This window comes from Lycorma delicatula, chromosome 7 (assembly GCF_047948215.1).
Source record: "Lycorma delicatula isolate Av1 chromosome 7, ASM4794821v1, whole genome shotgun sequence".
Taxonomy (NCBI): Eukaryota; Metazoa; Arthropoda; class Insecta; order Hemiptera; family Fulgoridae; genus Lycorma; species Lycorma delicatula.
Genome location: NC_134461.1, coordinates 33,312,140 through 33,325,235, shown reverse-complemented (window position 1 = coordinate 33,325,235; position 13,096 = coordinate 33,312,140). Strand labels below are relative to the sequence as shown.

The following is a 13,096-nucleotide window of genomic DNA, read 5'->3' as shown; positions in this document are numbered from 1 at the left end:
TATTGATTAGTACTTTTAACTTGAGTAGAAAATCTACGTTTACCATGAATCTTGAAATATTAATTTAATTATAATTTTATATAATAAAATACGCCTATACTATTTTATAATTTATTAAATTCCATAAGCAAATTTATCTTAACAAAAATTAATTATTGCGTAATTGAAAGATCGACTCCCTTAGTTCTGTATATAAAAACTTCTAAGACTACTTAACTTTTTTTTTCTTTGGATGTGATATTTTTTATTTTACCATGAAAATTAAAAACAATCATTCATAATTGAGTCATTTGAACCTTAACATAAACAGATATTATGCACTGAATACCCCTATTTCTATATTTTCATTAATATCTGCAGATGTGGATCTTTTTTTTTACTCAGATCTTTATCAAAATACAAAAACTGAAAGTTTACCTGCATGAAAAGTTTGAATTATCCAGAAAATAGTATAGTATAAAATTTATTTAAAATAATGATAGGCTTATTGAAAAGTTTGTAATGGGGAAGAATAACATTTAATAATCAATTTAGAATACAAAAAATAATCCTCTTTATAAGACTATTAATGTTCACTTATAATTCATTGTGTGTGTATTTTTGCTGTAATATTTATATTTCAAATGTTATTAATCACCTACAGATATACCACAAGTAACTCCCTCTGAGGGGTTAGTGATTGCATTCTCCAAAAACTATGGTCCAATCACCCGCATTCCTACTAGACTGAAAGGCATTAGCATCAAAAGGCCTTCAGTGGCCTTTAGGGAAATCGCATTGATAGAAGAATACAAATATCTTCCTATCTTCCAATCTCCCAAGGAATAATCCAAGTAAAAATACTTCCATACCCGATCCACAAAAGAACAGAATGAAATCCCCAACTCCATCTATTTTAAAATAAAAACAAATATGTAACCGCCATTAAAAATTAAATATCCGCCCAATAATTAGAAAGACTCAACAGCAAGAGATTGACGTCCAGGCTCTGCGATTAATAGGGGAATAAAATATCCTCAGATATCCTTGTGTTCTGTAAACAAAATGGAAGTTGACATATTTCGCTATAATTAACACTCCGTAGTTATCCTTGTACATTTTAACATGTTAATCTATTTCTATATTAAATATTTCTTTCTTTTTAACTATTAAATAATTGTTTGTAAATATTAAATATCTGTTACTGTCTTGGATACTGCTATGTACTTAGTGAATGTTGATAATTTAGTTACAGAACTCTGTTTGTGATATTTCCAATATGTTCACATTATTGAACAATCTTATTTCATACCTTGATATTGATTTTCTATGAATAGTATCACTTGCCTGATCAGCATCAACTAATCAATTCTTAATCTTATTTTTAGCACTTTTGTTGAAAGTTAGTTTTAATTTTTTTATTAAATATAGCTATTTTAAGTGCATATGGTATTATTTGTAGTGTTTTAATTTCAAATAAATACTACTTAGATAACAGTATTAATTTTAAATAAAATACTATTTTAAGTTTCATCATAATTTCAAATCTGCTTAAACAATTTACAATAAAACAATGTCAGGTCTTGTTCTGGTACTTTTATACAAAAGTTCACATATTAGATTTCTGAATTTTATTCTAGTATCTATTTTATTTGTAGGTTCAATTTTTAAATTGACTTCCATTGGTGTAGAATATAACTTAGTTTATTTTAAATTATACTTTTTTTGCTAATGATCCAATACTTTTTGCTAATGATTCTTGACTTGTCATAATTTTTTTCTGACTTCATAATTATTACTTATTATTACATATTTCATTACTTTTCCCATTTTTTTTTAATTTAACGCGTTCTTATAACATCATTAATTTTAATCTGATCTTTACTGCACATTAATAAGTAATTTACAAATATTAAAATATAAATAGGTTCACTTTCAATATCATTGGCATATAAACAATAATCAATAACTGCTTCTTTTGAAACCTAACCCATTCAATGTATTTATTGAAATATTCACACAGAGTTCTGGGACTTTCTCATAAAACATAAAAAGATTTTAACAAACTAAATACCCTATTTGTACCATCTTCATAACTTACAAGTTGATTAATATTAACTGTGGAGATCATTTTCTCATTAAAAAGGCTGTTTCTATAACCATGTCTGATCGACATTGAAATTATTTTAACAATAACATAATAAAATTTTTAAAGTTAACACTTTTACTGTTGGTGAATAAACATTATTTACCTCCTATTGAAAATCTCTGGCTACTATGCCTGTCTTTGAATTTACATTTACTTTTTTTTCTAAAAACCCACCTTACATCAATAACTTTTCTATCTTTTCACTTTTCAACTATTTTCCAAGTTCTATTCTTAGTTAAGCTTTCTATTTCTTTATGTATAGCTTTTTCCAATTTTCAGCTTCACTGCTTAGCGTAGCCTTCTCATATGTATTTGTTACACTTACATCACAGAAATTAACATAATAAGTTACAAAATAATTATTTGCATATATACTATTTGGCTTTGTTACTCTCACTGACGGTCTAGGTTCTACTTCATTATTTTCATCATTATCTCATTTTCTTCAGACTCACTTCTTGAATCTGATTTTTTACTTTTGATTGGATTCATTTTTATCATCATCAATTATATTGTCTTTAAAATCTATACATGTAATATATTTTTTTATTATATTCACTGATTTTTGTGATGAAGTGTGGAAACCAATCTGGTAGCTGCCCTAATTCAGCTCCCCATCCTTATAACCAATATGGCTTGTCTTTTCAAGCCCTGGAGCAAACAGCTTTAAAATCATACAGTGAAAATTTGGAACTCATGTGGTCTTTGTTCACATACTACAGATTGAAATCATCTTCTTTGAGCACGATCAGAAAGTTACAGTTGTCACAGATGAGGTGTTACAGTGTCTTAGTGTACGAGTGTGTCAGGTAGAAGCAATCTACCTTGTTGTGTCGACCACAAGTAAAATACTTTCTTACATGTTCATGTCTCCCTTCAAATTTGTTAATACCTTCTATCAGATGATGTGACCTGTTTATTTTTAGAGTACAGAAAATAGCCAGTGTCTGGTATCAACCTCATCGCAGTCTGTAAGAATTGATACTTGGACTGATATAAATATTTGGAAATAATACGTAAATATTTCTGTAATGTAAACAGTTCTGATGGAACAGTATACTGATGAGGTGTTCGTCTTACCCCAATCCAAGCTGCTGCATACTGTTACATCTTATATGCTCAGCAACATCCGAGTTTTCACTTTAAGTTACCACCATCACAACCACTAATTACAGTAATGTTGTCAGAATTAGACACAATCAACCTTTGCTTCTATTTAACCTCATCATCTCTGAATAACGGTTTTTCATCTAATGTTTCAGTATACCTGTATAATTTATCCAGGAGTTGTATGACTTACCTAATCCCAGCTACTTGACTAATAACTTGTTACGTTTGTGATGGATAACCTTTTCAGTCATGTATAATCATATATGTCTTTGCGTTTGATCTTATTCAGGGAAATTTCTTTTCGAACACCTGACAATGAGAACTGATCAATTCATGCATCACAGGTTGACTTTTTAATTCATCAAATCATAAATTTAAATATCTCATTTGACCAGTTTTATAGATAGCCTTTTTCAAATGTTTTTTGTTCTTGCTTATGCAAATGTAATTGTCGACTTTGAATTTAGGTGGTCTGGTCTTGCAATATGCAAGTTAATCCTTTGCATGACCATCTTTCATTACTTTTGTTTCCTTCAAATACTGTGGAATACTTTTTTACAAATGCTGTCTCATTACGTATGAATATCATTCTCCTTTCCAGCTTTTTCAGTTCTAGCCTCCAGCTTCTTCCACACTGCTCACCACATTGGCTAGACTCCAAAGGAAATGTTGAGCAGCATTGTGATCTCTTACTAGAGGTAGTGCACAATAATTTCAGCCACAGAGCAATTCGTTGTTTGTGTAAACTGTTTACATTAAGTAATGTCAGATAACCAGTTGTTAATAATCACTTCCTTTATTTACTTTTTAATTTTACATTAAATCAGTTAAACATTATATTAAATTATGAAATTTAGGTTAATTACACATTTTATAGAATATTAAACATTCTGACTAGCACAGACATACATTTTCATGTTAATTGGTTCACAATGTAAAGCAAAAAAGTAAAAATTCATATATTAATAATTCTAACAATTATTAAGATCAGTTGGTTCAATAATAAATAAGATGAAAGAAGAGAGTGACAGATGTTTACATTAAGCAAGAGGACAAAGAAAACAAATGAATCTGAACAGGTAAGTCCTGTTTTATCTTATCCGCGGTCGACTCAGGCCATACAAAGCACAAGCAGTAGTTCAATGGCTGGTATTGATATATGACATAAAGACAGTTAGACAACAGTATGAAGTAGTAAGGTGTGGAAATTTATTTAGTCAAAGTGTACATGCAAAAGATAGGAACGGTAAAAAGTTTTGATAGTTCTTAAATGCCAGTAGAGGTGGCGAACCATCTTTACTGAGATGTGGGATTTAACATGTGCCGGCCAGTTTTGAGCAGCACAAAAGTGTGCTTCAATTTTCATTATACATTTCCATACTTGCTGAAGAATATGAAGCAGCATTGCCATATTTTAATTTCTTGATTATCTTTGTCAATTGTAATCTATATAGAGCAGAAAAGAAATCACTCATATAATAGTAATGGACGGATTTATCATTCTTTATGTACAGTAAATCTTAGCAATCAGTTTTTTCTTCATAGCAGACTTCTAATGGTATGATTTCATTTTTTTCTTCTGTATGAAAACATTCACTGATAAACCACTGATTCATTCAAATACTGGAATGTCTGCGACTTTTTCTAGTAATTGCAACTTGCTGAAGTCATTCTTGTTAAGCAGCAAATTTACCATTTTTTTCTAATGTTGAGGATCTTGATCAGTTTCATTTTTTGTGAATATAGACAATCTAAAGTATGTTTGTTTTCTACGTTGATCACTCGTTTATCTCAAGTTAATTGGAAAACCGAAATGGAATATATTTGCTGGCCTCCTTAGATTCTTAGCCCTGTGGAGGATGGCTGAGGGGATTTGATGCTTAGATGTGTAGATAGAATAGCAATCTGGGTGGCTAGAGACCCGCGTGGGTGCTTACTTCACCAAGATAGGCATTTTGGCATTGAGCCCCGGTTAGCTGAGATATTTTCTGTTATGATGAACTTGATGAGAAGCCAAAATGATGATTGTGTTGTGCTCTCAAGTTTAGAGGGTCTAAAAGACAACCTCCAGTAAAACCAGTTAGCGCTACAAACAGAGCTGGTGGTGTGGCGACTGGGATCGTAACAAGGTGGATGTCTTTTCTTACAGGGATCAGGATGATCACACCTTTGTTTTGTTCTGTGAGATCAGGTAGATCGCTGCAAATTTTAGCCACTCAATGGAAAGTTATTGTTTATGCATTACCAATTATTTACTTTTGCTAGCAATTAAGTCTCTTCATTGTTTAATCTACCTAACGCATCTTTCAGCATTTGCCCAAATCATTTTTACTGTAAACAGTTATATTTCCAGTTTTAAAATTAATATCTCGTGCCGCATATTCTTCTTTGCTATCTACATTTTCATGTGTACATTCTAAGAATAGATGAACTTCAATAATTTTTCGTTTTGTTAAGCTTCTCGATCAGTAAGTTTATGATATTTTATTCTAAGCTGTATAGGAATAAGTAAAATACTCTTTACCCCTTTTTTTTATTACAAAAGTAATATAAACTATGTTATACTTAGATGGATTTCCCACAGTACTAAACAGTGAATATTCACATGTACCTATCTAATTTGTTTCGTTTCGCTTTCCAAATCAGAACTCTTATCGCATCCTATTTTTGAAGGGATCCCAGAAAGCACATTTGAAGTAATCTTTGGAGGCTGTTGTTGGGGATGAAAGTAGTAATATCTGATTTTGATAGTGTTGGTGTTGTCAGTGTGTCGGGTTTGGCAAGTCGTAGGCAACATCCTGTTAACCTTCTGGGAAAACAGAAGCAGTTGGGCAACAAAGGAAGCAAAAAAAATAGTAAGCGTGCCGCAAAGGCTGTAGAGATGGATAGTGAAATCGCACAGGAAGAATGTGATACTGGTTCTGATGTTCGACTTGTTGAGGAAATATTTGGCTCTTCTTTAGGCCAAGGGAAATCCACCTTGCCGTTCTTGAAGGCCAAAAAGACAGAGGTAGCAGCTCTGAAGGAATTAGAAATGCAATTGTCCAGAGCAGATATAATTTCAAACAGGGTCATTATGGTATTAGTGGGCATGTTTAATGGACTATGTGTGGAAATTGAAGAATCTATTGGTAATTAGAAAAATTTGAAAGAGAGAAGTACAACTTTCAAACAGCATCGTATGTGAAAGTTGTGATATTCGCACTTATTAACTGTTAAGTGAGATGATAGACTCCAGGAGTATGTAGAGGGCTTTAGAGCCGGAATGGGTGAGAAAGCAAAATCTGATTTGCCGATTATGACCAAGAAGTTTATTTAGATATTCGTACCACTGTTGCGTCAAAATGAAAGGTCTTGATAGAAAAGACTGTCGGTATTACTCCAGAGGCCTACAAGGATGAAGTTATAAAGAAGTTGGATGCCAGGAAGCAGGAATTAAAGATAAGTTTTACAGATAATCCTAAAGGTGTATGAATAGTCACAAATCATTTATTCATTTTACCGAATAGTATTTGGTAAAATGAGGGGATACTCCAGTATCCCATCAAGACTGTTAGCAAGTTTTTGTGACTACACATGATACTTTATGATGTACCGCGGAATTTAGGTGAGGAGGGTTTTGTTGATGCTAGTTGAGTTCAAAACACTAAATATTTATTAGAGAAATTTAATAAGCTTAGTAAAATAGTATTTCAGACTGGAAGGAAAGATAGCAGTGAAGTGCACTATGTTATTGAGTGCAAAAAGGAGTAGCAGAAAGCTTTTGTAGAAAAAGGATGTTTGATCATAGACTTTTGATCTTGTAGGGTAAAAGATTACATAAAGGTGACCCAGTGGTTAAATTACAAAATAATGGTTATGTGATTAACCATTGGGTAACCAATGGGTGATTACATAAAGGTTTCAATGTTTAAGTTTGGGGCATGTAGCCAAATCATGCAAAGAAAAACAGCTCTTCTCATACTACAGTAAGACAGAGCATCATAATAAAGATTAATAATTGGTCAAAAAAGAAGGGGATCCACCTATGTGTATAAATTGTTCTCGAGTAGGGAAGTCGGCTAGACATAACTGTAGGTCACAAGAATGTCCTGCATACAAATGTGCATGGTGGTGTTTTATATATAATGGTTTATGTTTATGTTTTTGTTAGTTTTAGTGTTTAGATAGTTGTTGATTTCATTTTATGTTTTTGTGTTTAGGTTTATTTACATATTTATGTTTATGATAATGTTTTGGTGTTAATTTAATAATTATTGTTATTTTATTGCATGTTTTTATGAGTTTCAAGTGTATGTTTTTAGGTTTTGATTTGTTAGTTTATAGTTCGTTGTTTTAGTGTCTTATTTGGTGTTGTGTGTGGTAATTGCTTTTTCCTGTTTTTGGGTATGTGTACGGTTAGTTACCAACTCAATCTGGACAGTCTTACTTAATACTATGAAAGTATTTGTGTGGCTAACTAGGCTAGTGTAGTATACCGATGGGAATGTCATTCGTGGCATTCTGACTGAGGAAGTCGATACTGGTGGAAGATGTCTGTTTCTGAGGTATTGAAGATGACCTCCAGTAAAACCCTCAGAGCTAGGTATGGAAGGAGTGAAGTAGCAACCGTAACACCATGAAGGGAGTCTTCTCCAATGAGATGAGGATGCTACAGAGTACTTTGTCTTCCTTCTCTGACATAACATTGTAACACTGTACTGTACAAAACCTGTTTTACATTTAGTACAAGTCTAAATGTAATGTGGCATGTCTTTTTAATCGAATCAACAAGCAAAATTTTGATGTCTTTACCTATAATGATCAGAAATGAGACCCTTTTTTTCTGAGTTTTATTCAAGAGATTTTATTTTAGAATTTTTTTTTATGTTTGATCAAAGCTTTTTTTCTTTTTTTTGTAGGTGTTACTTTTATTTATAGTTTGCGTTTGATTTATTATTTGTTTTTTTCTGATTCTTTTTTCCCCTTATATTAGTTTTTTATAGTTATAAATATAATATATAAATATTTCTCTTTTTTTGTTTGTTTATTGGTTCTTTTATTTTTTGATTATTTGAGGATGATTTTTTTCTTTTGTCTTTTGATTTTAAGATTATTCCTTTGTTTTATCATCAGTGGTAGTTTTTCATCTGTTTTATCATGAGTAAGGTTTTTGTATTGCTATACTTATACATTACATTTGGTGTAGATTCTGTCCAGAGATTGAACAGTATTGAAATAGCAGGCTTATAGCTTTTTTCAATACTGTTATTTCTACACCGCTCAGTAAGTTTATCCTCTTAAAGATTGTTGTCGATGAAGTTATAAGCTAATGTGTACACAGTATTCGCCACCACTTCATTCAGAAGCTGTACCCGTAAACAGTTTAGAGGAAGGTAGGTTTCCTCTGACAGTTGCAGCGTTCAAGTCCTAGTAAAGCCAGTTACTTTTACACGGATTTGAATACTAGATCGTGGATACCGGTGTTCTTTGGTGGTTGGGTTTCAATTAACCACACATCTCAGGAATGGTCGAACTGAGAATGTACAAGACTACACTTCATTTACACTCATACATATCATCCTCATTCATCCTCTGAAGAATTATCTAAACGGTAGTTACTGGAGGTTAAACAGGAAAAAGAGAGGTATCCTCTGACAGGCCTAGGCTTATAGAGACAAATCATGCAACATGTTGAATCCGATATTGCTCCTATAGCACCACTTGATTCATTCCTGATGCAACTCACAATACTCGTCAACAGCACACAACATATTGTTGCTTGTGACATCATATGACCTCAGACATGTTAGATCTTGTCAATGATACATTTACTATTTAGCAGTAGTTATAAATTAACCACTCAGTATTTTTGAACTAGAAATTTTGATGATAAAAGTATTGTGCAACTAAAGTATTAAATTTACAATCACACCAAAAACCCTATAATGCCAGGCATGTAGTCAAACACAACTTCTAGTCATCGTTATAACACTAGACAGAATTGCCAAATAGCCTAAAATCTGCACTTGACACTGGTGTGCATGAGGTTGTTAATTGTTCAAGGATAGTTATTTTTATTTTAATCTAATTTTATTTCAAATTTATCACAATAAGTGCAAATAAATAGAGATTTATAAACATAATTAATTTTTCTGTTCCAGGCATTTGTACATATATCTACAGCTTTCTCAAACTGCCATTTAAGTAAAATTGAAGAAAAAGTTTATGAATCAATCACTGATGACAAATTAATCACTTTAACTGAATGCCTTGATGATCAGCAACTGGATCAACTTACACCCAAGTAAATCTTATAACAATGAAATAATTTTTTAAAACAAATTTTTACTTTTAGTTGAATTTTTACACAATAATATTAACGTCTATGTGTATCATATCTACATACTTAAACTAATCCATAATACTTGGTATTGATTAATTTTATTTAACATCTCTGTTAATCACACAAACATTTTATTCTGTAACTAAATGAAGGTGATTCACTCACAGACAAGCATATTAAATATGTTTAATTATATTGTTAAAGGTATAGATGTACGCTTAAATTCTTTTATAAATATCAATATGGAATGCAACTACATCTTAGTACAAATACAATTTTTTTTAAAACGATAACCATGTAACAAATGGATGAGTGACATATGACTTTCTCCTAATATTATTTTAAAGCATTTACTATATTCTTCATAATACTCTGAATTTAAATGAAATAAAAAAACATAATTTTTCTGTGGCAGTATTTAAGTAGTATAATATAATTACACAGTTAATATGGCCTTCATTCTTCTCCATGCAGCTTATCACATTTTTGTTAGCTGAAAATTTTTAAAAATTTTTGCTTAAAAAATATCTCTTATTAATAACAGACTGCTTCATTTGCTGGTAGGATTGAATTCAATCATTTATGATTAAACATGGATTAAAAAAAACATGTATTGATAGGCTACTCTCAGCTCCTTGGTAACACCAACATTTCATATCTTCTGCTGTATGTTTCTATGAATGGGTGTAGATTGAAGAACAGACAATATTAATCTTGGAATTTGTTTTAACGAGTTTTTGAGGTAGTCTGTTGAGGTTACATATGCATGTGATTGTGTTTATGCAGCCATATGCTAATTTAAATGATGAAAATGATTTATTTCAGTCAATTTTTATGTAACTCTAACACGACATTTGTTGTTCTTAACTTCGATTGCTTTATAATCTATAATAATCTAACTCTAAGGCTGGAGGATGCTGCTGATGGCTTTCAGATATTCAGTACAGTAGATATTTGACATCAAATGTTATGTACAACATTAAATACTTAATACAGTTAAAACTTGAGAAACAAAGGAAGTTACTCATGTCTGTGTTAGCCTATAAGTTTTATGTAGTAAAGCAAATTGTTGTAATTCATATCATTGAATAGTTACATTTTTAGTTATTGCTTTACATATTTGAAATATTCTGCTTGTTATTCCAATAGTCTCTTTATTAACTATAGGCTTTTTGTTAAACTACGATAAGCGTGTACACAGTCATCAATAGCAAAAGTTTAATATGTCTGCTATTTTTTATAATTAATTTATTTTTGCTTCTTTTCGTGGTCTTAAATTATATAATTCAATACTCTGATTCTATGTATAATATTTAAATTATATATTTAATTATTTTATTAACTTATTAATTTTTCACTGTATTATTAATCTTATTATTTAATGTTTTTATTAATTCATTATTTCATCATTTATTATGTTTTTGATTGTAATTGCTTATTCTACTTTCTGCATTTTATATGTACATTGCAATATATTTTTTTTAACCACTAGTTATAAAAAAGAATAAATAAATTAATCAATCAGTTAATCTGTTTCTTCTTCCATGTACTTCTTAAATGAGTGGCATATCTAATCTTTGTAGAATCTGTACCCCTTCTGTGGGGGAACTAAAGCAAAACCAGTAAAGTAGCTTACCTGAATCCTGAATGTAAGTACTAATACTTTATGTGGTTGTTTAAGTAATAAATATGTTGTTATTAAGAATTATAAAAGCTAAAATAGGAGAAAACCCTGTTTTCACTCAATTATGTTCAGGGTAGATCATTACTTTCCTCAGAATGATCATTTTAAAAAGGAAACATGGTATTACAGAAGCAACACTCATATGAATACTTCATGATTGTTAATTACAACCAGCACTGTCAATAAAGTAAATACTGTATCAAATACAGATGTGCTTAAATGCACCTGACATATGTAGGGTTTAGATAAAGTTTACAGTATTGTTTTTAAATTAGGGAAAATTAATATACTTTCTTATAAGGTATTTCCTTCTAATTTTTACTCTTCTTATCTTCTAACAGAATCTGTTATTCAAAAACTACTCTTGCTTTTTCAGATTGTTAGAGAATTGTCCTAATACATACATATATACCAAGAGAGTTGCTGAAAGTCTTTTTAATAAATATGGTAAAGGGCTTCCTATTGTTATCATACGGCCCAGCATAAGTAAGTAATCAGTTTCTGTAATCATTTATATTAATTAGTAAAAAATAATTAATATGGTAGACAAAATTAAAATATCAAAATTCTTATTCTTCTGCAGAATAGCAACAGTAGCTTGTCATATTTATTGATCTGCTGCTGGGTGACTGGGTGATTAATGTCATAGCCAACAATCTGTCACATAAAGTTGCTGAAACCAGGTTCAAAACCAATTAAATGTGCATTACTACAGTGTGGATTTGAATACATATTACTTTTGACCTAAGATGAATCAACAGTTATTTTCAGTGCCCAGAAATAATTGGCCTGTGACTGAATATTATAAACTAAATTGTGATATAAGCTTAACAAACAAAAAAAAGCAGAAATCAAGATAAATTTTGTATATATTTTGAAATAACTCAATGTCTACCCATAGTAGAATAGCCTGTTTACTGTCAAAACCTCTTCAGTGTGTTACTAATAACTACATGGAGCTAAGCAACACTGAAGATATACTGCTAAGCCTAGAGTTTTAGTTGGTACTGCCTTTTCCTTTCCTTTTGGAAAGTATAAGAGTGTATTACTAACCAATAGATTCATACTTTAACCCTAGATTGACCAAGGGAAGTCAAAAAATGTCCACAGTTTAGAAAAATGTTGTCCTAATAAATGCTGTACAGTAAAAAAATAAGAAAAGATTAATTTCTGTCATTAAAGGTACCTTCAATGTTTTTTGAAAACATCACGTTCAGATTTCTAAAGTTTTTTGTTTTCATATTGGATACTTCTTAACCATCCCTTGGTTCAACAAGGAACCCATCTCATTAATGTTAAAAGAAAATATTGTTTAAAATAAAATGTATCTTCCTTGTAATATGAATGGATAGGTGTTATAAACATTAAAATTTTTATTTTATTTTTTTTTCTAAATAAGAATATATTTTGTTATGGTGAATTAGCATGTCTAATTATATCCAATCAGCTCGTAGGTCAGTGTGTATGTAGTAATGATATTTCTGTACAGGACTAGTTTTATTATTTGAGTTTTGTGAAATGGTTGCTTCATTTTCTTGAAAATGAGTGAATATATTTCTATCATGATATAGAAAGAATATTACATTTAGAAATTGATAATATTGATGTGGATGAGTTGTGCAATTCAAGTGAAACAGAAGACTTTGCTAATGATATTGACGAAGTTCATGCTGATGGTTTAGGAGATCCTAGTGTTGAAGATGAACAAGAATTAGATTCAGTTCCAGAAAATAACCATGGGAAATATTTAGCGAAATCAGGTAATGAAATTCGAGAATATTTAGCTCATAAAGTTAGAGGGTTACTCATAGAATCATAGCAAATATATTTTGTGAAAAACCAGATTTGA

The 13,096-nt window shown here is 30.7% G+C and overlaps 1 protein-coding gene and 1 long non-coding RNA gene across 2 annotated transcripts in view; one reads left to right on the top strand and one right to left on the bottom strand.

The window, feature by feature from the left end:
* LOC142328204 (uncharacterized) overlaps nt 1–13,096 on the bottom strand; it is a 118,927-nt gene that overhangs the window by 20,704 nt on the left and 85,127 nt on the right. The window lies entirely within an intron of this gene.
* Nucleotides 1–13,096, top strand: part of LOC142327806 (fatty acyl-CoA reductase wat-like) — a 35,510-nt gene that overhangs the window by 11,891 nt on the left and 10,523 nt on the right. Inside the window, exons 3-4 of the mRNA XM_075371142.1 lie at nt 9,382–9,524; nt 11,624–11,733. Coding sequence (XP_075227257.1) covers nt 9,382–9,524; nt 11,624–11,733 — 253 coding nt within the window. The remainder of the gene's footprint in view (nt 1–9,381; nt 9,525–11,623; nt 11,734–13,096) is intronic.